General features: G+C 40.6%; 1 protein-coding gene across 3 annotated transcripts; it reads right to left on the bottom strand.

Moving 5' to 3' along the window:
• Positions 1-66: 66 nt before the first annotated feature.
• On the bottom strand, positions 67-20,735 carry DBX2 (developing brain homeobox 2). 3 transcript variants are annotated; one of them, XM_051795843.1, is made up of 4 exons: positions 20,020-20,735; positions 7,914-8,009; positions 3,164-3,351; positions 67-778 (listed from the first exon to the last, which is right to left on the bottom strand). In XM_051795843.1, the coding sequence occupies exons 1-4, from the start codon at positions 20,354-20,356 to the stop codon at positions 476-478; spliced, it is 924 nt and encodes a 307-aa protein (XP_051651803.1). In that variant the 5' UTR covers positions 20,357-20,735; the 3' UTR covers positions 67-475. The 3 variants fall into 3 exon arrangements, with proteins under 3 accessions (XP_051651803.1, XP_051651802.1, XP_051651804.1); XM_051795842.1 differs by having other exon boundaries at positions 67-796; positions 20,020-20,727; XM_051795844.1 differs by lacking the exon at positions 7,914-8,009 and having other exon boundaries at positions 67-796; positions 20,020-20,728.
• Positions 20,736-27,544: the final 6,809 nt, after the last annotated feature.

Here is a 27,544-nt window from a genome sequence, read left to right as displayed (position 1 = left end):
TTTATCCCTATGAATCTATTGTGTTATTTCATGAATTTCAAGAAGTACCCAAAACCACTTACTGGCTTGAAAGAAACAGGCTTTTTCTTATCTCATGCACAAAAGAAATTAATTGGTCTGACTACAATGAGAGATAAAAGTGATTCTCTATCAGTGTGTTTTTAATGAGTATCACACACAGTGCAGATGTATAAATCAGAGCACAGCTTTATGCTCTTCACTTCATTTTACTTACCATCAGTTCCTATTTCACTTTTAAGGTCAGTACAATACTGGAAAAAACACAAGAAAAGACTGAGTATTGAAGAATACTTTTTAAGTCATTAGTTTTTGTAATTTTAATGGTGTTAGACTTTAGCAAATTTTGAAGTCATAAACTAGTTAGCTTTACAATATTCAAATATTGTTAGTCTTAAAAGACTGCTCATTTGAAGGCTGCACTCTCCCATTCAATTTACAAACTGCCCCTACTTCCTTACACTGATGATGTAACTGCCTTGTTTGCAGTGTCTTGGTCAGGATACAAATACAGTGGGCTCTGTGATGAATTTGCTCTTGGAGGTGGTTGTGTACTAGTCAGTCTTTCAGAATTTCCTGGAGAATTCTCCCTCCACCTTGGACTTGTCTGCTCCTCAGACACTTGCCATACAGATGGGCACGGGGAGGTAAAATTCATGGTAGACCGGGAGAGGTAGTTCTCCTGAAGACCTTCTTCCTGGAGGCACCTGTTTGAAAGTACTTCTTTTTCTTTGGAGTTTCGCCATTTCATCCTTCGATTCTGAAACCAAATTTTCACCTGTTTGCAAGTCAATGAAAGTTTATTATCATTCTTTTCTTTAAACAACTTTGCCATAGCAAATGGGTTTTTTTCTTTCCATTCTCTTAGTTTCACATTCCTTCCTTATTCGTTGTTATAGTAGAGATCTGGTGAAGCTAGCTGACTGACTTTATTTGAGGATTTTCTCATCACTATTTACTACAACTGGGCCAAATATTCTCCTTGACTTTCACCACCTCCAACAGGTGATTATTTGGCTAAGACTGGAAAATGGACAGCCCAGTGGCTAAGGCTAGAGCAGTTTCCTATAGCAACATACTTCTAGACAGAAAAGAATTCCCAGAGAAAATTAACATCATCATTAAAAAAAATAAGCCATATTACTAGCGATGTGAAGCCCTCTTATTTAAAAGAGGCTGTAAGACGTACGACTGTCCCTTTTACAAGCATAGCTAAAACCAGCTTGGCCATATAACTTCAAAATGTGTGTGTGACATAGGACACAGGAGTGAGGATTTAAAGACATTTTGTCTGAATGACTACAGTTTTCCAGGAGTTGTCTAGAATCCGTGCACTTTTGACAGAAAATCAATTTTACAAAAACTTTGAGTTGCAACTCTTTAACACAAGCATTCAAAGGCATTTATGAAATGCTGGGGAAAGCTTGGGGGAATATACATCTAGAAAGTGGTTTTACACAAAGAGAATAAAGGTGAGGGTGACCAACCAAATTATTCAGATCCTGTTCTATTTTCCCTTAAACATTTGCATTTAGGTCTAGTACTCAGATACCTGACAGAAGGACAAAGGGGCTATGCTTTCAAAGGTTTGAGAATCATTGCCTTAGATGGCAGGTACTGGTCCTCCAGCACAACTGGTCAGAAAATTGAAGAAGTAATGTTCATAGGAACTGTGCTGTTCTTTTCAAGAGGGGAAAAAAAGAGACAGATATCATCTGGTCTATCACTATCATTAAATTATTTACCTGTAGTAGTAGTAGTTATCTGTATATCATGCCATTATTTTTCCCCTCCCCCAGGCTCTCTTGAATAACATGACCACAGAAAATAAACTCAAGGAAACAACTGTAATATTAGGCATTTGAATACATTTTGGGAAAATTTTAGGCAGCACACTGGTGAGTGCAATTGAGCATTTCCATTAAAATAGTTTTCCTGCAGAGATTATATTTCTGTTCATCACACTGAGAAACACCACACTCTGCTTGTTTTGGTTTATTGTTGCAGTGCTTGCAACGGAGTCAATCAGGTTGCAAGGAATCACTGCAGACCACCAGATCTGACCTCCTGTGCAAAGTGGAGCCAACTGCAAATTTATATCAAATTAATGAGAGCCTTACCAATTTCTGAAAACCTCCAAGATAAAGATCCCATCACCATTCCTAGACTTTTCTGTCCCCCAGACAACTTCTGCCATTCATGTCTTAAGAATTTTCATTCCTGTTGCACGCAAAGGAACAGAAGTGTGCTGTCCCGCTCTCAGTCTTTCAAATGTAATCTAGAGGGCTGTGTCTACTCCAGCACCTTCAGAATCCCACCTATCAGCAACTACTATGTTCATTTTCTGCTGTTACATGCCCTCACAAACTTTTTCCAGTTTCTTTCAGGTTTTGTGCCCTTCAAGCACTTTTCCTTTGTTTTTATCTGCAGCTAGGTCAGGCTGAGATTCCAGATAGGGATATTACTGCTCAGCACCACTATTAATGTACCTGTTCAGTCAGAGCAGCTCACTGGAAGCCAGCTCAGACTCATGTGAAAAATCTCATGCAATGTAAATTGGTAAGTAAAGTGGGAGTATTTTAGAAGGTCACCCTAAAAAATTTTTCCTCCTACAGTATCTCTCAGCTCTGAAGATCTCTTTCCTTGTGCAGACAAGTTTCTTTCTGTAGGTATGGCTGCCTGTCTCTTGGGGCAGAATGGTTTCAGAGCAAGTGCTGTTGACTGCATTGTCCCTAGCTGTTCATCTGCAAGTGCAAAGGGCACTCAGGAGGGCCCTATGCTCTGTTGTTTTCTGCCTAGATCACTGCCTGTCGAGCAGTGGGATGGAGCATAGTTCCCTACCCCAAAGCTCCCAAGGGGGCTCTGTCAGACAGAAAACAGGAGTCAGAAATGAAATGCAGAGGTCATGTTTCTTCTGCTTTGTATTAAAATGGATAAATGAATTTCTGAATGTATAAATAGAGGAAATAAACCAGGAAACTGTTCAAGCACTCCCTGGTTAAAACTGCCATTGATTTACTGAGGTCTTTGCACCACAGAAGAGCTCAGGGCTGCCCCTGTGCTGTTCAATTTTCCTCCTTCAAAGCCATTTTAAAGATTTTTCCCCAAAAGGACAGAAAGCCACAGATATTATATCATTCCTTACCTGAGACTCCTTTAGACCCAGGTTAAGGGCCAATTTCTTCCTGTCTGTTTTACTAATATACTTCTGCTTCTGAAACATTTTCTCTAAAGCTTTCCTCTGGTCTTCGGAAAAGACAGCTCTTCTTAATATGCCTCTGCGGGACTTGGAGTTAGACTCCTGGGTCAGAAGAGGCAGCACACTTTCCTCTCCTAGTGGAAATAGATGAGAGTTTCCTATAATATCTAGCACATATCAGAGAAACACATAAGTGCTCTTCATTATAATGCTTGCAGACTCTTGTCCCAGTTTTGATTTGTTGGTGTTATAAGTGTGTTGTAATGTTTCAGTCATGTTCATTAAGGACCAAATCCTCATTTGGATCTAGAAGTGTTGTCTGTAGTCAACACAAGTCTCTCCTTGACACGGTACATAGTAAATCAGATGAGTTCATAGAGGAACATTAATACAGAGCTCATGCTACTGCAAAATTCAAATACAGTCAGGGAGAAACTTCTCAACTTTCCTTTGCCTGTCATCATCATTGAGTAAACTGCAATAAGTTTTCCTTTGAGTTTATTTTATCCTTGTGTGAAATGTAAAACCAGATAAAAGTGGTCTCTAATACTGATTCAAAGAAACTAAGTAGGCTTTCTTTAGTTTTTTTAATTAATGAAAGGCTTTCAGAGTGAAAAATTTCTCAGAAAATCCCTGGTCATTCACTTATTCTGGAAACCACAGCAATTTCTTTATTAGAGGATTTGGGGAGTACTTGGACTTACTCCTTTCAGCCTGGTTTCTAATCCTTTGACATCTCATAGCAAGTCCAGGGAGGGCAGTTTTCAATGAATCCAATCACATCCCCTTGACCTATGCCTAGAGTGAATCCTACCCTGGAAAACAGCTCAAAGCTGGGGGACAGAGCTGCAGTGGAGAAGTAGAGGTGTTTGCATTGTCCCTTCACTGGCCTCACAAAGAGCACAGAAAACCCAAATCCAGATAAACCTCTTGCATTCCTCACACCAAATAAAATCTAAAGCCATAGTGCTTTCCCATGCTCCCTGTAAGCATATGGTATATGAGGAGCAGTCCCTGGTGAGCCTTGGTATGCCTTCATCACTCCCAGCTTCCTCAAATGCTCACCCAGGGAGCAGGACCAGAGGCCAGTTGAATAGTGCCCATCACCAGGCATTGGATGTCATAACTGGGGCAGGTACAAGTAGGCCAGGAAAAAGCTTCTCTCTGGCTCATAAACCTGTGCCATGGCTATATAACCACTGATACCTGCAATCTTTCTGTAGGAGTGGCAATTCAGACTCTGAAGATGCAAGTTGTCCTCCTGTTATCCACCTTCTCATATACAGGGGCCTAGACTGCTGTCGTAGCTTATAGTTACAGCAGATGGAAATGTGTGTTGCTGTTCAATTTCTATCAAGGATCTGATAATTTTCATATCAAACCCAATGGCAAATTCCCCATGAAAAGCAGATTCTCTAAAAGACTGCACATTTTTTGGGTGAAAAAGTTTGTCTATTCTAGTCAGCTGTAATGGATTGGGGGGAGATTAAATACGTTTGTCAAAATGATATAGTGCTCTTGAAAATTCTAATTAAATCCAGATGCAGCTTCCACAAACTGTTCCTTGGGGCTACATCACACTTCACCTTCTGTATATTATACATATATACACATGGATATACCTGTCTTTAAATACGCACAGAAAAACAAACACACATATACTGAAGATATTGTAGTATCATGATGAGAAACTGAAGTGTATATGTGTATGTATTGCAAAGTTGACTAACTACTTTTGTGGTGCATGTTTGACTGGTTTGATATGACATACACTACCCCTGCATCCTGCTTCCAGCTGTGACCAGGAGAGAAAGAATATCAGAAGCTGAGCAAGTGTAGAATGATTACTCCTTAAAATACACTGCCACTGTGAAATGTTAGAGACCATTGCATTCTGTCAATGCTTTTCTTGAATTTTTCTACACTTCAAGGACTGGTCTTCATATTTGTCCCTCGTAACAGCCTGTGATAAAAAGTAATTATTATGATTTACAATGTTACATCATAAATAATCCTAAATTTATACAGATGCATTTCAATTTTCAAAATTATATCTGAGATCAGATACAAAAATCATAACCTACTGGTTAACGTCCTGATATTTATTACACAGTGAGATACAGTAAGACTTCATTCAAATTAAAAAAACTATCTGCAGAACAAATGTCAAAATGCCACAATGGAGGTTTCTGAAAAGGGCAAGCCAGGTTCATATTTCTCTGAAGAGTGCCTAGCCCCTTCAAGACCCCCACCCCAAGTCTGATCATGCCCATGAAGCTGGGGGCAAGCTGGGGGCTTTTCTTCCTCAAGCATGTTTTCTCCCTTTCTTGCTCAAATTTGGTGGATTTAGTTATCTTTTTCCAGGCAGTATCTGAGTAGTTTCTGCCGATTTGTCAGCCATTCTCAGGTTTACCGGAAGGTACAGTGTGGCAGCAGAAGAGCTGACACCTTCTCTCATCCCCACTGCAGGAAGAGAGACACCAGGAAGGGAAAAGGCATAACAGGGCTGGTCCTTGCCTCCTGGCCTCCATTCCACAATGGAGTTGTCAGCCGAGGACAGAGGATGCCAGATTATGTGACCCCTTAAAATTTGTCTTGCCTGGCTGATTGTTAACAGTCAATCAGCAAGGAAACAACCTCCTGCCAGAGCCCCAAGGCACCAATTAATTCCCATACAGGCAGTATGTAGGGTACAGCTTAACACCTGTATTAGACTAACTTAATAGGGAAGCATCTACACACTCTAAGGCACAGTTAAAAGATTAACAAAACAGAATTTAATTATGAGCAGGATGCTCACAAACACTAGCAAACAGCCATTTGGTCAAAAAATTTGAAACTTATCCCAAACTGCCTAGCCTAGGGAATTTTTTTGAGAATAACTCATATTCTAAAATGCACTCCAACTGTTACACAAAAACTAAATTTCATTTTGTGAATTAAAGGATTTTTCACTACAATGGGACATGCAGTCATTTATATACTTCAACAATTACAGCAAAATTAAATATGTCAGGTTGCAGCTTGTCACTCTGAACGTGCATCAAAAGGTTTAGTGTTCTGCTGACATAAATATGACTCTGTTACTAACTATTTCCTATGTTGCTGGTTTGATTTTTGCTTTGCTTTGGGGTTTTTTTAAGTCTTTCCTTTGTATCCTAATATATAGTGATAAATGTCCTCTTAATCTGTGGAACAATCTTCATTTGCCTTTATGTCAGAGACCACCTTGAAGGAGCAAGTAAAAGCTTTAGTCATGGTTTCCATTTTTTCATTAGAATTCAATACATTCTAGTTAAATGGACAATTAATAGGTCACTTCCAAAATAGTAGTGTATCCGTCCTGGTTAATAAACAATCCCCACAATTGATAATGGGCCTATGTATTCACCAAGTCCCTGTATACACTCAGCTCATCCACTAAATCCCTTTTCAGGTAGACAGGGTTATATGGGAAGATGAGCTAGAATGAGTCTATAAAAGTCAGTTTCATTCACTGCTTTATTTTTCAGTCAAGTGCTTTAAATGGTGTCCAGAAAATCCCTTGGAATGTGAGACAGGAGAAAAGACTGGCACATAGAGTATTGCTTTATGGCCATACAAAAGGGCAACTGACCCTTGCCCAGGCCTTTTCAATGTGAAATGGTTCCTAAAGTTCATCTGCACAGTGAAAAATTGTGGTGAGGTCGCGTGTGGATGAGTAAAGTGAAAGTGGTGATTGGTCATGGTGCTGTCAGCCATTGTGGGAGAGCCGAGGCCATGTAAAACGCTCTGTGGGAAAGTGTCAGCCCCCTAAAGAGGTGCTCAGAAACTTGCAGCTCATTAAACTGCCAGCATTTGCTGCCTCACTTGTCAAGAATCATTCAACTTAGCAACTGCCCTTCTGAAACATTCATAAAAAGCATGTACTTAGGAAGGGTTTGAATGCAACTGTGATAAAAAAGTATATGCTAGAGCACGTATAAGCTCCAATTTTCATTTGGATTTGACACACGATTTGTGCTGCTGTTTTGAAGAACAAGGAAATGCTCCTTCTCTTTGTATTCCTGAGCCATAAATATGTAAAATTATGACTGTTCTTACACTATGGTAGGCAATCTTCCCAATCAAGGTTAAATTTGGTTTTGGATTAAATGGAAGTGCATTCCAGGTCTTAATCCTGAACAGATATTGCATGGTGGTCAAAATTCTTTCCAACCTACTTCTTCAATTTTTTACATTATGATTAAAAAAGAAAAACAAATTAAACATGCACACATTTGACTGCTGCAAAAAGAGTTACTTGTATTTAAATAATGCTAGGGCTTCCTGAATCATAATTTGTCCCTAACAGACATTAAAATGCAGCACACATTTTATGATCCTTCAGCTCTTTTCTTATTTGCAAACGTTTATTGACACCGATTTTTAGAAGAGTTACTGATTTTAAAGAATTGTTTCTAGCAAACTGAAAACAAGGAGCTTTCCTAGGTTAGCTCTGTCTCAGTGTCTCAATGCCATTAGAAACCTCTCACAATTGCTCAGTGTACTTAAGTTTGATAAATCTTTGGAAACCCTCTGAATAGGATTGCTGTGATTTTACGAAGGAATTAGCCGCTGCCATTGCATCACCAATTAGTTTTCCAGAACACATTAAATCCTGCTGCTTTGGTTTACAGAATAACTCAAGCATTACTGATGAAGCATAAAAACTTACTTGGAAAAGCAGTGGGGGATGCAGGGTGCTGACAGGACCCACCACAGCATGCTGAGTAGAATGGCGGGGCTCGGAGAAAAACGTGTTTGGAAAGAGCTGAAAGGAAGGATAGATCTAATTGATTATCCATTGAGCTTAGGTGATATTCATAACAACAGTCCTCCAAAAAGTCAGTGTGTAAAGTCCTGCCCCACAAATTCTTTTTCCTTTTTTCAAGATGGTGATATTTTTAAGGCAAACAATGATAAACCAAGTAATTGATCTTTAATTTAGCAAACTTATTTTACATGTGTAGCTTAGCTATAATACACAGAACCCTCAATATATTTATCATAAGAATAAAGTTCTGCAGATTTAAAATTTGCCTCTGTAATTGGTGTAATTATGGATTTTTTCCTTAAATATTGGTATTGAACACATTGTTTCAATAATGTTGTTAAAATAATGAGTATAATGAATCTGAAAAAGTTATTTAAAATAACTCTAGTAAGCATGACATCCTAGAAAACAAAATCAGTTTGTATTCCAATGATGTTAACAGTGCTCAAACCAGTAACATCTTCAATAAGAAACCTTTATGAATAAAATGCCATAAGATGAACCGGCTGAGTTCTACAGGCCCAAGCTATAGGGCCTGATGGTCAGCTTAGTCTTGCTGGAAAAGTGCTCTAAATTTAAATAAACCAAATGCTAAAGAAGGCTATGTTTCACACAATAAAAAATTGCAAAATCAACCCACAGAATTAGATAATACTTGGTAAAATTTTTATGCATTTTTTTTAACCAATGAATCAAAAGTCTCTGTTATGTCTAAAAAGTGCTTCCACATCTTGGAAAGGTCTTTATTATCCACTAATCCTTTAATTTTCTTCGGTAAGGCTCATAGGCTTTTCCATTAAGATTAATTACCTTTCTGCTTGTACTAGTCAACTATGAAAAATGGAGTGGTTTTTTCTTTTGAAAAAAGATGCATCATGCTTGCTAGAACTGTACACTCGCAAAATGTGATCAGCATCAAAACATTTACATCACTCTCCTCATTTAGTTTAGGGAGAAAATAAGTGGTTCTAGACCCAGTCCTGTAGTTGATCTCTAAAAATAACCTGATTAATTTTTTTTTTAAAAAGAAGTTATTGCATACTCAAGTAAAAGAAACAAGAAATCAATAATCAGGGAGAGTGTAGACAAATAGGTAAATGTCTAAGCCATGCTGCTAATTTTTAAAGGTTTTTCAACTGGAATTAAAAATAAAGACCACTCACAATTAGGTTCCCCAGTATATATTAGGGCATTGAAATAAGTTTTCTGACCATTCAATTTGCTGTTATTCCAGAGCAATAAACTATTACTGTAAAAGTCTAATGCTAAACAATTTTTAAAATATTTACTTGCAATTGCTGATAGATAAGCATTTTGTCAGTATAGGTTTTCATTGAAACTTTGCTGTCTGTAATGAAATATAAATATACTCCAAGAGAAATTAATTGCCTATTTTTGAGACATATGCTTGCAAAACATTTACAAAAATGAATGAATTATATCAGGCATTAGTATTCTAAAGCTTCTTTTCCACAAAAGACCATCAAATGTGTAACCATGTCCTTAGAAACTTAAAAGAGTCAAGAATGTGCAGCCAAATATTACTTATCTTATGTATCCAAGGGTGTAGTGTCTAAGCTGGAAAGGATTCTACTAACTCTAGAAGCACGGGAGCTGCAGAAGACCTGCCAGATAAAAACAGCTATCCCTCCTGGACACAAGAACTCATTACTGACAATATCTTTTATCTGCTGCAGTTCCCAAAATCCCAAGTTAAGAGCTTTCCCTCCCTTCCTTGGAAGACACATTCCTCATGCCATTATCAAGTTTCCCTTACAGTCAGGTAAAACTCTCCACTTCTAAAAGTACAACTTAGTATACGGAAGGTGCTACACTCCATTCCTTTGCTTCCTTTTCAAATGTCTTGGATATTCCTTGGCTGCCATAATGCCCTATCCCCTTTAATCATTGTTCCAGCACCTTATTCATACCATACAATTTTGGGCAGACCTGTCGGCTTGTCCTTGATATTCCCTGTTGTGGTTTCTCAACTCTGTCCATCTCCTTGCTCTGTTTTGATAATGTCATGCTCAAAATGGTATAAGATATATCCAGGAGACACTTGGACAAATTGAACAAGCTATTACTTCAGATAGACAGCATGCTCCTACAAATAAAGACATGAATAGGAAGAGACAGGTTTCCTCCATTCACTAAATCTCTCAACAAGGAAGCTGCTAGCGTAAAGGTCTGAAGATGGACCAAGGTCAAAACTTGAGACATTTTGCTTAAGCAAACTCCGAACAAGCAATATATTTCCATGGAAGTTGCTGGTTGCTCGCAATGATTCAATGCACTAGCAAAGCATCATGATGCAAACAGCGAGATTTTGGCACTAATTCTGCTCAAGTCAACGGAAATCACGAGTCTGGCTTTCTTGGGCATTTTACTTAATTCCTTCAACCAACTGCTGTCTTTTCTGCCTGCATGGCACATATCCCTTTAAGGCAGAATATTTGCTTAAGAAATAAGATGCAGGAGATATCTTCATGTAACTCGAATTAAGACGTTCCTGAGACCACTTCTCAAGACTGATTTAAACTAGACCCTGAGGAATAAACAAAGCCATTATGTCTCTCTAAGTCTATAGCCAACATGTATAGTATGTCTAGTTCATAAACTTCTTTAATGTGCTCCAGCTACCAATACGCATGTGAAATCTGTATTACTTATATCAAATTACATCCCTAGGTCAGGTCTACCAAAGCTGTTGCACTCAAACCAATGTTTAGTGGTTATACAGAGTTACATCAGTAAAAAAAAATGACACAATACAGAGATACTCAACGCTATCTTGGGAGTTCTACGTAGAGAAAAACGTTAATGCTTCAACCTAATATATCCAAGTATATTTTTTATCTTTGATGAAAACAACACAAACTATTCATCACATTAAATGGCTTCCACTACCTGCATGAACCTGCATTAACAGAATTAAAATTGTTCAGAGAAAAATTATATATTTAATATATATGCATTTCAGAATTATACTGAGATTGTAGCTGTAGGAATGACACAATACCTAGCAGAGCTGAGGACAAAGCACTGCCTATGCTTTTATTTTCTCTCCACGTATCTGATGGCAATGCTACCAATAATTGTTGGCCAAGAGATCTAAAGCAAACCTTGTTTGCTGTTCATATAAGGCTGAAAATTGCTGAAATGTCAGCATATTAGTTTTGTATTTTTTAGGCCAGAACGAAATACACAGTAACCAAAAGGCAGCTGTTGCTCCCAAACATGTATAGTAACATTAACTAGGGGTCAAATCCTAATAATTTGAATTCAGGATACTTATGTTTTTCTCTGCTTTGCATCTCCATTCCATAAAAACTGAGATTGTGCAGAACTAAGTGTTTCACAAGAGTCAGTCTTTACAGTTTTAATATCACACATGCATGAAAACAAAATATCGATGTATGCCTTTTGGCACTCCAAAAATTGTACAATATACCTTAAAACAAAATGTACTGGATCATAAATACAAAAGGATAAAATATCTAAAATAAAACAAATATTTTTTCTTACCAAAGATAAGTTCTTTTGACACTGTTGCTGCACACAAAATTTTAGTAATAATGCTCACTACATTCAGCTTTGTGAATAGAAATCATTTTACAAACAGACAGTAAAATGATACTAAACAAGTAAATGGACCTCAAGCTCACCTACTGCTAAAACTCAAGGGAGCAGTTCAGATACTGATATTTTAAAATATACTGCCCAGTCTGAAGATATTCAAAAGCCCTTCCATTCTAAAAAATCATGCTGACAGTGGGATCAGAAGTCTTTTTTCCAACTATCCACCATTTTGAGAGTAAGGTTCCTAAGTACAACTCAGTTCAAACAGATATGTAACATTTAAAATGGCTTATTATTAAAGGCACTGTTTGCTTTCCCTAATTCTACTGTTGTGAAGTAACTCAGAAAATAGTGTAGCCTATAACTCATCAGGAAAGGGGGAAGGGGTGAAGGGAAAACGGCAACAACTGAGGAAAAGTAAACTGATGGTAAACTTCTGATACTACTCATACAGGCTCATTCACTGCACACACTCCTTGTCAGCTGGGGTTTTTTTAAAGATAACTGATAAAAATGTGTTATTTACCTGTGAAGAGAGATGGAACACCTCCAAAGAATGATTCAGAAAACTGCCTATAGCCAGCTAACAAGAAACAGGAAGGATGGGACCAGAGACCTCAAGCTGCATGAACACTTTAACTCTCAAAATATTGCTAAGTCCACACAAGCTGCTTTTCACAGTGATGCCATGCTCTAGCCCTGGCCGGAAAATAAAAAATATTATCAATAAAATTATCAAATTTCATCTGAGAACCTTGGATGGTTTGTGCCCACAACGTGGGCGCAGATAAACCGCAATTTCCTACCTACATCCATTCTTGGCAATAATTAAAGCAGACTTTTGCAAAGCTGCAGGAAAAGTTTCACATCACTAAGAGTTTCCTGCAAATAGTCCAATAGTGGCTCTGCCAGCTTAGCAGTCCAGCTGAGCCATAAGCTCAGCTCCTGAAGCACAAGCCCTGGACCTCACAATGAGTCACAGCTCCATCCCTAGCAGTTACTGTGTTTAGAGTGCAATATTCCAGCAGCAGTTGTGCACCCCCTAAAGCATTACAACCAGTTGAAGGGGAGCCCCTGGCCATGAGAATGGTGCAACAGCCACTGCCATATCCCACCAAAGGCAATCATCACCACATGGACCTGGCAAAACTTACTGCAAGAGCCTGTGGTGCAGAACCCCTCAGAGCTGGCTTTCCTGCACTCCCAAGGTCACTGTCTATTTGGTTCCCATTTATTCCTGTAAACCACAATTACATGAATGCTCAAAGGAAGTCGAGCCAAAAGGGCAGACCAGAGCGGCATATGCAGATCAGTTTTAAAATACTGGCAAACATTCACAGAAAGGGTTTTGAACTTCAAATATATATTTCTAAATCCTACCCAAAGGCAGATGCTAGAATCTGGCTTGCACTTTTATGCTGCGTCTTGGTGGGGCTTTCAAAAATTGGCAGAGTAGCCCCCCAAAAGGGCTTGAAATGTGCTAACAGCATGATAATAATTTCCTTAAACCTACAGAAATGTAATGGCCACTTGTGTCACGGTGTGGATTATCTGAAACCATGTCAATCACTGTCAATTTTCAGTGGCATCATTCATATGCCTTACTATTAGGGCATAATTTGCTGTACATGTTTTTCTCCACCTGAGGAAACACAGGTGCCTCAGGCTGGTGTCAAATCTCACCTCTGTTACAATCCAAAGCAACAACCAAACCAAACCATCATTTGCCAAAGACTCTATGGGTCTCATGGTGTCAGCAGTAAAGGTGGCTTTCTACACAGCCTTGCTATTTAGAAGAAAGAAGAGGATCTGGAAAGCTGTCAGAAACAACCAGCCTTGTTTCTGACTTTGCCCTTCTCCGATATGCCCATGCACCAGTGTGCCCCAGCGCTTTACAATTACCAGTTCTTGTCAAAAGGGGAATTGCTGTCACTTCTCCGTCTAAAAGTCCAATGTATTGCCTAAGCTCCTTGTCTAGGCCTCCTGTACAGTCAATGAGAAGAGATAAGTAGCTCTACATAACAATTCACTACCTTAAAACAGACACACAAGAAGGTAAGTTGTGTTGTCCTCTGGTGGCATCTCTCTACTGACTATAGATTAGACACGACATTTACTTTTTATTAAACAGCTGAATTACCATGACATTCTTTTTATCCTTAGTAGGTAATGTCAAAAAAATACAATCATCTGTACAGCCACAAAGACTCTGTAAAAAATACAAAATTCAGCCATAAAGGCACTAAAATTATTTTCTTACATTTTTAACATACTACAATTTGCTTAGAAATTATTTCCTCAAGCACAGCAAAATTAGGGTGCAAGAGGACAATTCATTGTTTTTCATTGTTGCAGCCCTAATTCGAAATCTCACAATAGACCAAAATGCACTGTTTATTCCAGTGGTATGCACCGATTAGCTAAAATTTCCTACCTGGACCAGTCTTTACTTGTTGTAGTATTGCTAGCTCCAACCAGACAGAAGTCTCAAGATCAGTGAAACATTGTTAGAATGAGAAAATAACAAATGGTGAATTCTTTTTACTTTGTGTTTGTTTTTTTTTTAAACACGTGAGGTTTAAAACAGGGTTTTGCCTTTTTATTATTTTATTTGTAAAAGGAAATACTTCTTAAAGTTGAAATTTGAGATATATTCACATAGTCACAAGATTTCAGGGGCAGGGAATTTAACAAACAACACCAAATTGTTCAAGAGGAGGAGGTAAAATCCTCAATATACATACAAAATACCTCAAGAGAAGTACGTCCTGTAACTGCAGAAAAAGGCAGCCTTTGAAGAGAAATTTTCACAAGCTTTTCAGCACAAACCAAAGGCCACTCCTCCAATGTGTCAACTCACCTCCAAGAAACACAGCCCAGGTTACTGAAAATATTTAGGTGCCTAACTTTATAAATATCAGGGTGTATGTATCTGACATTTGAAACAGCCTCCAATTGCTTTATATACCTGCAATTGTTTGGAAAAAAATACCTGCCTCCTGCTATGGGTCATGACTGACCCCAAAAGCACCATGTAAAACATTAGATTAAGAGTTATTTTGCAGAGTTGCTTTATACAAGAACGCATAACACTTTCAGCGGGAAATGGAGGCAGAGAACTTACCTTCCAAAATTCAGGGGAATTTGTTAATACAAAAAAATCACAGTACAATGAAACCTGAAATCTCCACTTGAGGAGAATTTGCCTGATGAGAGTAATCCTTATCACAATCACATGTTTTCTAAACACATGAGGAATATACTACAAGATTTCAGAAGACCAGCTCATTCTGCAGTACAAAATACATTTTACAGAAGTTAATTCGCTAACTGTAGGCACGATTGATTCCATGGCCTCCCCTTGGTGAATTGCTTTTACACAAACTCCACTTGTCTTCCTGGTGCAGCTCTGAGATCTTCTGGAAGTGATTAAATCTTGCTAAGGACCAAACTCAGGATCCCCTTCCTTTTTCAGAGGCAAGAGCCACCAGAGCAAGGAGCACCGTCCAGCCAATGCTCATACTCCCTGCTGAGCACAGACTGCCAGACTAGTGGCTGGGTTGGAGAGTAGCTGGCACTAGTCTAGCTTTGGCAACCTTACAATGAGAACAACAATTTGTCCTTTAAAAGACATTTTGCAGCCACTCTTAAGATATGCTGGGCATCCCAAACCAATTCTATTAAATGGCTCACAAAGTTAACTGGAAGCAGGAAAAGTGCTGAAAAGAGTCTCTGATTTCTGATACTTACAGAAACTTCTTTGCCTCCAAAGACAAACTTTTAAAACAATAAAGGTGCCTCAGCGCTCCTGACAACCACGGCATAAGAAAAGATGCCAAATAGATCTCCCCACCCTAAAGAAACCTTCTCTCCCCAGAAAACACCAACAAAACAAGAAAATCCTAAGACTTGTCAGTCAACTTGCTGCCCAAGTTAGAGGGAGCCAAGATAAAACACTGGTCTCTTTCCTGCCTTTTATATTACTGAAAGTTAGTGTTACATGTCGCTTGAGGACACATCCTGGCTTGAAATCAATAACTAATAAGCACTAATTCACTAAGAAGGGGATCAAAGTGAAAGAAAAAAACCCCACTTAACTTCAGTAATTTAATTATTTCCTGGTTGTCATAAAGGAACACAAGAGATTTTATTAAAAATAGCCAATAATTGAGATTTGAATCAATAAAAATTGATTCATATAGGTATTACTTTTATTATTAGGATAGAAATGCTGTCATTACATGAGAGGGAAAAAACTGCTGGTTCAAAGAGTTAGCCTGCAGAAGAAGGCTTGGTTTAATCTCGCTGAAATACTACCCATTTTCTGTACTACCTTAGGCAAGCCACCTCATTTCTTTTTGCTCCAGCTTCTCCTCAACACAGTAGAAGTCTCTCCTATCTCACTAGCAAAATGTGATGATAAATACATCAAAATGTAAAGTACCCAGATGTTACAGAAAGAAAAGTTACATCTATGGCACAGGTGTTTATTATTATAAATCAAATTTATGTTTATTATATACTGTTTCTAATTGATTTCTTCTATGTTATATGCACTGTCCTGCCTTCTGCTCTACTGTATTCTGATGCCTTAGGCAAAAATCCCCTAAGCTAAATTTTTCAGCAGGTTTCACAATGGAATTATCTCACTGTTATGTTTATTTTGTTGCATTTTTCAATTTCCTTTCTCTGTTAATTCATCAAAATGACAAAATTAAAGCCGAAAGCCTGATTCTTTCCACATATGACCCTATTCTTGGGCATAGCACTAATGTAAAGCACTTACTGTCATCCTCCACCAGGGCAAATTATATGAGAAGAGCAGAGATTTTCAGAAAAATTATTTCAGGTACCAGAGTACCTTTGTATTTCCCAGGGAGGTCACTCTGCCCTGGTGCCAGACAATAGTTGCAGAAACCAAGTAATGAGGAAATATGTGGGAGTGGACCTCACAGCACCTGTGCTACAACAGACAGCACCTCAGCAGCCTCTGGACAATTTTTCTATGTCAGAAAACACTGAAGAAAACTGTCAAGTCTTCTAATTATCCAGAAGATAACAACAGGACTGGAGTACCAGGGACTAAAATCCAAATTAGCAAGTAGTAATTGAGGACAGCACTGGCACTTCAAAGTAAGGTGCAAAAAAGTCTGTGGGAATCCCAAGCTGGTATAAATTGAAATACCATTGCAGAAAGTGAGTTTATCATGGAGCATTAATGTTCCTCCTGCTTTTGCTTCTTAAGTTTCACGTAACACGTGGTTGTACTCTTAAATGAAAATAAACTAAATTAATTTAAAAAAAACTATTATTTGATTACATTTCATTTTTAAAATATATGTAATCATGCAAAGTAATAATTTTAATATTTTATAGACAACATAAAGACAGTAATTTCAAGTGCACTCATTAGATGATGTATCTAAGACATGACATGTGTTGAGTACTTGTTCAGATTTTGATTTTGCAGAATTCAAAATACTCATGTAGATAGGCACTTGAAATATCCAGCTAAATCCTCTGAAACCTGTAAATTATGGAAATCGAAACTCGCTGATACAGCTCTGTTGTTGAGGAGTTACAAAAGGAAAAATTGCCATGACCAGATGGCCCAAATCAAGAATGCCATCCCACCTGGTCTCCTTTGCCACAATGGATAAGAGTTTTCCAGTTTACAGAAAGAATACAGGATTTACATTCTTTAGCACTTCTGTGGAGTGTTAAATGGTATCCTAAAATGGAGTGCTTTCTTTATGCCTTTCCTTGGTAGATGCTGGAGATACATGTAAAAAAGTTCAGCTTATTCAGTTCAGTCCCTGGTGTAATTTTAAATTTCTTCCTTTCTGAGAGCTCTTGGTGACCTCACCAGAATCTGGGACTACACGAGTAATTTAAATTACTGTTCCCAAAAAGTCTGATATTTTTTCAGTTGTCCTTTCTATTGCCTTTTTTTTTTTATTAAAACCCCTAGGTTATGCCAAGAGAGTTTATTAGGGGACTTTTAGTCCCTGCATAACCTAAATTTATGAAAGTTCAGAAAGATTAAAAAAAAATTTACTTTATCATGTCCAGTAGTCTCATTAAAGACCCGGACAAAGATTTTCCAAAACACCATGTCATTTGGGGGCTTCAAATAGGAAAGAGTTGATTCATAAAAAAAAAAAAAAGTGAAAAAAAAAATCAGTGAATAGTCACAAAAATCCGTAAATTAAAACCCCCTACCTTGTATGAATTCCTTGGTTAAAATATCTTCACCAGTCCCTGAAAGCTAAAATTCTTGTTCTGACAAAACACTCTTTTGCCCTATCACTGCAGAAGCAAGAAATATAACACACAGCCTGGTCACCCCAGCCTTACTCTGAAATGCAAGTGTCTGGTCTAAGCACTTTCCCCAGTGTACACCTACGTTAGAGAGAAGACATCCCTAGCAAGCACAAACTCTGCTTCAGCAGTTCCAGTCTAATTTGAATTTATGAAAGTTCAAACACCTAAGGGTCCTCATCACTTTAGGACATGTAAGTCAGATCAGAATCAGCAGATCCCTGTTAAAATATAAAAGTCATTGTTGCACGTGTACTGTCACAGGAGAACTTGTGCACAATGCACGAGGAAACCTAGTCTTTCTCCCTGATCAAATTTAAGAGTCTGGTGCTTTTGCCAAAATCACTGAGAGCTGTGGAATCAGAGGATTGGACTCCAAATCACTAGGCAGACCTGCCACACTTTTAGTACTACTACAGGCAAATCAAAGAAAGAACTAATCCTGGATGCAAGTATTTGCAAAACTTGACATTCAGAAACTTCTGTAATAACTTACCTACAGCTTTTCTTTTTTTTTTTAAACTTTACCTTTAGCAATGAAGAGTGCTGGGGCATCTGCTATCTCTCCTTTTACAAATAAATGTAGCATTTTCTCTAGAATGTTTCTTTCAAGGGGAGGATAAGGGGAAGGCAGGGGGAGCCCGGAGAATATGCACTTAATTCCAGGAAGATACTTGTCCTGTTTCCTAGCCTGGCCTATAGTTGGTTAAAGCAAACATGTTTAAATAACTGATATGCTTAAGATAACACTTACTGGCACTTGAGGTCTGAAACATTCAGAAATGTTAATATACACTTTGACTCTCTCCTGTCTACCTTTAAAGTACATCATGCTAAAGGATCAAAAACTGCTTGCAGAAGAGTTCGTAGGATTTAATTGAGGTAAAATTATCTTTGAGAAGAAAACAACTGTTACTTCTGCTTCCAAAAGAAGCCTTTTGGTTTCACACCTTAAAGACTTAATTCAGTAAGCCCGATTCTTCTTGTCTGATTTTCATTTTAAGTACATTTAAAATTGCATGATCATAAATAAAAAATTTTAAAATACCACACAAGATTGGAATAAATCGATATATTATAACAGAAAGGCAAAATACAATATAGATGGCGAATCTAATATCGAATTTCATGAATTAAGTTTGAATACAGCTTCAATCGGTTCCATGACTGACAGAAGTGCGCATTTCTTAAAATACTTTATAACGTTACTCATGCCCAGACAAAATGTATTTGTACGGAAACTGGCACGTTCAAGAAACAAAATGTGTTTTGTAAACCTATTTGTTTCCAGTTCAATGACAGCGGTTCCTGCGGGCCCCCGGCGGCGGGGAGCTGGTCCCATCGCCCGGCAAAGCGCTGGCTCTCAGTGTGACACCGGGCCGAAGGGCTCATGACGGACCTTTCACACCGCTTAAAGTCTTTTTTTCTTTTCTTTTATTTTTCTTTTTCTTTTTTTTTCCTTTTTTTTGTTTGTTTGTTTCTCGCCTCTGGTTTCGCCAAAAGTTCCGGAAAATTGCCTGCTCTGCTTGGATTCAATTTCCTTTTGGCTGGAGGAGCATGGTCCTTCACGCCCTGCTGTCCCCCAGACACAGGGCACTTGCCGAGTGGGCTGTCGCCTCCCCAGCTATCGCCATCCGGGGGGACGGGACCGCTCGCCTTTCTCCCAAAACTTGGGATTTGAGACCTTCCCGGCGCGCCTGTTGGCGGCGAAGCTTTTACCACCCCTTGAGGCTGCGGGACGAGACCTGAGAAACTGCGATTAAGGGCGTTTAGCAGCACCCGACGCTGCCATCGCAGGGCTCTGCGGCGCACTCCTGCCCCCGCAGGTGCGCCGCCCGCCCGGCCGCACTCGAAAGCCGCCGCCCGGCCGCCCGCACCCCCGGCCCCCGCCCGCTCCTCGGCGTCCCGCCGCCGGCGGCAGGGCGAGATCCCCGGCCTGAGCTCCGGGGCAGCTCTCGCCGCAGGGAGGGCGCCCCGGCGGCACGGCGCCCAGCGGGGCTCGGCTCCTAGGACCGTCCTCGCCGTGCGCAGCGCGGCCGAGCCCTCGGGAAGCCCCTCTGTGCCTCTCGCCGGCGGCGGGACGCGGGAAGGGGCTGGCGCTCACCTGTGGCTGCCGGCAGGAAGACGCCACCTCTCTCCGCCGCCGGGGCCCGCGCTGGCGGGCGGCTGCCGTCCGCCCCGGAGGGGTTAAGCACTTGGAAAGCCCATCTTGTCGGGAAGGGAGCCCCTGAGGGGCTGATTTGTTCCGCCGCGGGGCACAGCTTGAGGGGGACGGGGCTGGCGGGGAGGGGACGGAGCTGGGCAGGGCTCGGCGGCGCCCCGGCCCGCAGCAAGTTCTCGATGAGAAAACTTTTGCCCAGGTTGCCGAAGCCCGGCGTCGCCGGCAGGTTGAGGAGAGCAGAGGAGCCCACCAGGTCCCAGTACAGGGCGCTGGGCAGCATAGCGAAGACTTCTACCCCCTTCGCCCTGCCCGGCCCGGCCCAGCCCGGCCCGGCCGCCGCGGCCCCTCACTGGGCTGGGACGGGGCGCCGGGCTCCGGGGCCGGGCGGGCTGGCGGGACGCCTCCCCGAGGGCTGCGGGGAGCGGAGCGGAGAGCTCGGCGGGGCTGTCCGTGGAGACGCGGCGCCTCTGCGCCGGGCTGGAAGGTGTGTCCAAGCGCATTCATTATGTCAGCCGGGGACGAGGAGTGATGGACGCGGCCAACAATGCTGCCTTGCCCAGCAGCCCCCCGGGGAAGGGGGGTAGGGCGGGAAGCCGAGGTGGCTGTCCCGCGGTGCCCGGCCCGACATGGCGGCGGAGCGGCGCCTCCCGGCCAGGGGCTGCACCTGTGTGGAATGGACGGGAGGGCAAGGGAAAGGCCGCTGGCCTTTGTCCCAGCGGGGAGGTGGCTCCGGTGCTGGCCGCGGAGAGATCATGTCGACCTAATGATCCCATGAGGTAATGGGAAGATAGTCATTAGCTCACTCCCTCTGGGCATTTTTATCTGGCCTTTTTCTTTTTTTCCTTTTAGTTACCCACCTCTCAAATACATGCTGGGTTTTCAACATTTGTCTTAATAAATCTGATTAAGATCATCACGGCACTGTTAATCATGTTTTCCTTGAAATGTGGAACGATGCTTTGTGCAGGCATAAACATTCTTTGTCAGGGGTCGCTTAATACATTTCTGCTTCCTTGCGTGTATTCTTATTTATTTGCTTACAAACGATGAGATGCGGAAAAGATGTCTCATTTTGCAGTTCAGACACAACACACATGCAGAAAGTTAAAACTGGGTACTGTTCCCAAAGACCTGAAAGCTAAAACTAGCTGGACAAGTGGAATCATCTGTACCATCAGATGGGAAGCGGGAAGGATGACTTAAATGCTATGGCACTAAGGAGTACCTTGGGAAGTGTAAATTAGGTGTTTGGATGTCCCAAGCTTTCCTTCACATCCTTGAGTGGGTTGGCCCTGCTACAGTTTGGGCACTTACTCCATTGGCATTAAGATGTTGTTAGCTGTGGTGAATAGGAACCTAAGAGTTGATGAGTGCTTCATGCCAGGGACCCATGGAGTCTGACTATCTGTCAGGAAAGCATAGATTCCTTGTTCAGATCTGGAGTATGAAATGATTTCATAGTAAAGCAAGTGGCATTCCTAAGCCCAGATCCTTTCTGGTGAATGCAGCCTGAAATTGTGTGACAAACGGATCTTTAGCCATGGACCTGCAAAGTTGTTGTGTATTACCCAGATACATTCAGTAAGTAGAGATGGTATTCACATGGTGATTAGCTCTCATTTCTTTTCATTTGGCTCTGCAAACTTAGAAGATACTTGCTCTGTATTTGGATTTTTCCCATTTATTAGTTTATCTTAATTTATCTTAAAAGAGAAGAAAGTTTGCCTTAACTGGGTATCTTGCATCAGGTGTTTGGAAAACATGAAGATACACTTCTTGGGTTGCAAAACTTAAAAAATGGGGTGCATGGAACATACATGACATACTCAGCACTCAGTTACACCTTCCCTGTTCAGAGTCCCAAGTACAGTCTTACTGCCAGGGCAGAAAATTTACATAACATACCAAGCACAGGATCTGTGCAACTAAATCAAAGTCTCCCTAACTCCTCTTCTACAGTAGTTATGTGTTTTCTCAGATGGCATTTCCACCCTTGAGACGGGGGATCTCCCCCTTGCAGCTCCTTCCTCAGAGCAATTCGTGTGAAGCTGAATCCTGCCATTACTTAAAACTTTTCTTACTAATCTTCCTGTTACTTAATGGGAAGCATACATATTAGCCATCAGATGTTCCTCTTAACTTTCAGTAGAAGATAACTTCCTCACACATCTGGTGAGGAAGCTGGGCAAACTAGGGAAGCTTGCCCCTTTGGACTTGATGCTCGTGAGCGGAGGAGGACTGTGGTTGATGTGATGGTTAGAGACCATCTTGGGCACAGCAATCATTAAATGATATAGTTTTCTATTCTTGGAAAACTAAGGATGGGGCACAGCAGAACTGCTGCCTTGGACTTCCAGAGGAAAGACTTTGTCCCGTTTAGGAGCCTGGTTGGCAGAGTCTCTTGGGAGGCAGTCCTGAAGGGGAAAGGATTCCAGGAAAGCTATACACTCTTGAAGAAGGAACTCTTAAAGGCACTGGAGCAGACTGTCCCCATGGGCTGAAAGAGTGGCCTGGCTGAATAGAGAGCTTTGTCTGGAACCAGGAGAATGTATGACCCTTTGAAGAAGGGGCAAGCAGCTCAGGAGTACTACAAGGATGTTGTGAGAAAATTAGAAGGACCAAAGTCCAGCTAGAACTTAATTTGGCTACTGTAAAAGACAGTAAAAACTGTTTCTATAAATACCATAGTGACAAAAGGAGGGCTAAGAAGACTCTCCATCCTTTGTTGGATGTGGGGGAAACACAGTAACAAAGAATGAGGAAAAGAATGAAGTATTTAATACTGCTTTTGCCTCAGTCTTTTAGTAGTCAGACCAGTTGCTCCTCAAGTACCCAGCCCCCTGAGCTGGCAGAGAGGGATGGGAAGCAGAATGAAGCCCCTGTAATCAAAGGGGAAATGGTCAGTAACCTGCTGCACCACTTAGACACACACAAGTCTCTGGAATCAGATGGGATCCACCCAAGGGTACTGAGCTGCTCATGGCTTGGACAGGTGCACTGTTTGCTGGGTAAAAAACTGGCTGACTGGCCAGGCCCAGAGAGTGGTGGTGAATGGAACTACATCCAGTTGGTGGCCAGTCACTAGTAGTGTTCCTCAGGGCTCAATGTTGGGACCCATCCTGTTTAATGTCTTTATCAGTGATCTGGATGAGGGGATCGAGTGCGCCTCAAAAGAGCAGTGATAGAAGTAGCACAGGTACTCAGCAAAGTAGGAGCAGAGGTCCAGCTCTGCAGGAGGGATTTAAGTTTTGACTATGTTTGATTTTTATGTTCTTGTACTGTTCCCAAACTATTCTGGCTTACACCCGCTGCTTTGTGTACCACAGAGCTTAGGACACAGTTCAAATAAAAAGCATGGCACCTACATGATGTGAGGCATGAATCTGTTATAAGATGACTTCTTAAGTATAGCTTCCACCAAAAATGTTGTGGTGACTTGCAGTGTGCAGACTTTTGCAGTATGAGTATTATTTGCACCGCTTTATCATTAGGTGTCCCAGAGGTGGCCTGAGGAAGCCTTTGGTATCTTTTTCCAGGAAAGGGCAGGGTGTGGAAGGAGAGGAAAATTAGATTTGTGCTCTCTAGCCAGGCTGGGGTCTTGTGACAGCTAAGCATTTTCTCCATTTGCCTTGGAAATACTTTCTGTGCATTGGGAGACATAGTGTTCAGAAAACAGAGTAGGAAACTACCCTGCTGTCTCACTCTGTATATAGCTGCAAGGGGCAGCCTCAAGGAGAGCCTGGGTGGGTTTGTGTTGGATATTGGCTTCCGCTGTAGCTGCCCACATAATCCACTTGCAAGCCTCCCAAACCTTGCAAGCCACAGCTGCCTTAGGAGGGAAGAGCAAAACTGGCATCCGGTCCCTGACATTTGGGGCAGCCTGTTGTTGCCATTTTAATTTCTGAGGAGGGAGTTTGCCTTGATACTTAGTTCTCTTTCTACCTCCTGCTGTTTCTTTTTTTACAGTCCTGACATTCTGAAAGCAATATAAACTTTGCCAGGTTAGTCAGGCTTTTGAGAAGTCTAGATTTAGCTAAAGCATTTCACAGCACTCCCAGCTGAATTTAACCATTCATCAGGAAACTTTTCTGAGCTTAGGAATCACCATCTCAACAAACACAGATGGAATTAGGATTCTTTTAGTCCAGTTCCATAAAAAGCTTCAAGAGCTCAGTTTCAAATGATTGAAGTAATTTCTGCCGAATCTGGCTTGGCATTAGATCTCAGCAAGTTGCAAAAAAATACACAGAACTGAAATGTTGAAGTGTGAAAAGAAACTGATTCCCTATCAAGTTACGTTGCAGATGTGCACAAAATTTTACTGCAGCGTGCACTCTGACTTCTGTGCATGATTTTAACACATGTTGAAAGCTAGATATATTGATCTGACTAAGCTTTTAAAATTATGCTTCTTCCTGCAGAAACCACACGTGATTTTACTTGGAAATTTTATTTTTATAGTTTGGATTTTTTTCACCTCTGTGACGTATCAGGAATAGCATGAAGCATGTGAAAGAGCTTATGAAATGAAACTTGTAATTCACATTTCATTAGACAGTAGCAGGACCTATTACTCCCACTCATGTACGAAGGATTTAGAAAAAAGTATATAAAATATACAATGATTTCTCAGAAGATTACTTATATCCCTAAGAATAAGTCATATTTACAACTCTGCTAATGTGAAATGCAGAACTTATCCAATAGCCTGTCCAGCATTTTCTCCTATACCTTGGTAAGATTTACAGCAGTGTTGATACTTTAGGCATCTGGTAATATAAAAAACAGAACAAGGTGTTTTCTGAGTGTCTTGGATATTTCACACAAGTTCTATTGCATATCTTTGTACACTTGGGACAGTGATGGTGTTAGAGACTTGTGTAATTGTTTTAAGGGAAGTTTTTCAATATTGGATTAACCATCTGAAATCCATGTAGTGGTTGAAATTATCAACTACTTCTATGGTCAGAGCACTATGGTCCTCTCATAGGTCATAGTTTCAAGCTACATTTTTAGCAAAAGACTTAATTTTTAAAGGTTCTTCTAACAATGTACATATTTAAGTAGTTGAAAGAAGGTGAGAGAGACACAGTTTTTCTTATTGTCCCTCTCTTTCCAGGTGACTTCCTCTATCCATTCTCTCACATGGCCCATCTACCCCATATTTCCTATTTTACAGCTGCTGCCACAGTTTCAAAGCTTTAGCATCGTCAAGTTGAAGAACACAGGCTCTGTACTGCTCCAGCACAGGTGAGTCTGTCTCAAAATAACTGGGAGAGATGGACAGTCATTTTCTATTCCCTACATATGTTTCAATTACTGTACTAGTTTCTTTATTGTACCTAGAAGGGCCCTACAATAAGACACACGCAGAAAATGCTATTGAAAGAGAAATCAGTCACCATCATATTATCAGAGGGTGCATACTCTCTTCCTGTTTCCTTCGAAAAGAGCAACTTCAGTTATTTTTTAAACATTGTTCCTTAAACATTGGAAATAATCGTTTCCCAAAAAATAGCGGAGTTTCAAGTGTGGTTGTATGTATTGACAAAATTAATTTCTTTTAAACTTTGTAACATAATGCAGAGGAGTATGTGAGGTGGGTTACTGCATTCAGAAGCATTTTACCAAGGTGAAGGTTCATAATTTGTTTAGGTCCCAAATGGCTGACTTGGATGACTCTGACACTTCCTAACTGAAGTGTCAGGTAGCATAATGAAATTTCAAGGCAAAGAAAAACACAAATAATGTGCAGTTGTGAAAGAAGTAAAATCTTGACATCTAGGCCTCAACTCACATTTACAATACAATTATAAGGTCCATTAGTCAAGCATAAGTCCCGCTCAGGTAACACTGCATGGAACATATTGGACTGGTTTCCTGTGACAGTTTCTCTTTACTGTACACCAGCATAGCATCATGGAGATTGTCTTTTTTTCACCAAGAGAAGCAAGGCTGTTATTATAATAAAAAAGAAATCCAGATTCAGGGCAAAGAAGACATCTGGTCTGGACATGCCTTGCAAATGATGCACAAGAAACAGATTTGGTCACATTTTGTTTAAGAACAAACAGTATAATAAAACAGCATTGTTGTTGAGCATAGTCATTCATTTATCCAAGGACAACATCTCTCTTTCTGCAGGTAGAATGACTGTAATATATTTCCAGAGGAAGAATGGTGCAATTACCAGTTTGATACTAGTAACTGAGTGCTTTGCCTGCACAATTCAGGGACCATCTTTTGTGTAGCCAAGGTTTTACTGAAGAAAATAGTATTTCAGTGTGGTATTCTTGAAAGGTTTGAGCCTGCCTGATCCAGCTAGCTGAAGGGTTACATTCCATGCTGATCATGGTAGCTGAGCATCCCTAAAGTCAAGATGATCATTCATATTAGTTAGGCTTTTGGAGAACTGAGCCTTATAATTTCCCAAAGAAAATTCAGCTCTCAGAGTTTTGTTATGTTGTGGTGATTCTTCTGCTCACAAAGGAACTGTTCATTATCATGGTAAACATATAACAGATTGAACCAAAGGCCCCAGATATCTTGCTTCTTAGGAAACAAGCATAGGTACTACACAAACAATTTAGGAGGTGGGGGAAAAGAAGAAAAGGTCTGCAAAACTGCAGTAGGGGTTAGGGTGCAGCAGAAGAGTAGGTGGGGAATCTTGCGTGGCTGCTGACTGCCAAAGTTTTTTTGGCTATGAGCAGCATAGGGACTGGACAGCCTGACCAAGCACACTGACCCAATGGAAAGCAGGATTTCTGCAAGCAAAAAGAAATAGAACTTAAATCTGCCTACCCTCCTTTCTTCTGATGCTTTCAGTGGGGCAAACTGACAGATTTCAACAGCAGTTTCTAGGAAACTGCCCTATGTGGTACAAGCCTTGTTTGTTGTTGTGTTTTACTTTTATTTTCCCAGACATTACTCTTAGACGTGTAGGGCCTCATGCCATGTGTATCATATCTTTCCTGCACATGATCTATAGGTCTGTAAAATCCCCGTGTTTTTCACAGGAAGGGATAGTAATGCAACCATTAACATTTACTAAAATTCCTCTGGAAATTTTTTGTTCACCAGACTATGGAAAAAGAATCCTTTTGTGGTTGTTTCTTATATGAATAACCAAAAAGATGTATTTACTTCTGTGCACCAGTTTCTTACTAACAGTGCTTTCCCCTGTTGTTTGCAGAGCCCAAGATACCTGAATGTTTAAGCGCTTATCTATGTGACTTCAGCCTGGTCTCATGTAAATGTCTGCCAGGAAGGAACTGGGCTGTCAGCTTCATCCCATCAAAAAGACTCCCAGTGCCATGAGCTGAAGGCAGGTTCCAATTGTTAAGTCATTCTGGCCCGAGCTGAATTTAAAGGCAGGCTCCTGTAGCTAGCGGAAGTTGCTGGAGGCAACTGCTCAGCAAAAGGCATTAAAATCATATGTTTCATAATTATTCTTTTGACTCAATTACCC

The sequence above is a fragment of the Manacus candei genome, unplaced genomic scaffold, assembly GCF_025592945.1.
Source record: "Manacus candei isolate 608988 ecotype Guabito, Panama unplaced genomic scaffold, ASM2559294v1 h1tg000043l, whole genome shotgun sequence".
Lineage (NCBI taxonomy): Eukaryota > Metazoa > Chordata > Aves > Passeriformes > Pipridae > Manacus > Manacus candei.
The sequence above is the reverse complement of the archived record's forward strand: the minus strand, read 5'-3'. Positions and strand labels throughout refer to the sequence as shown.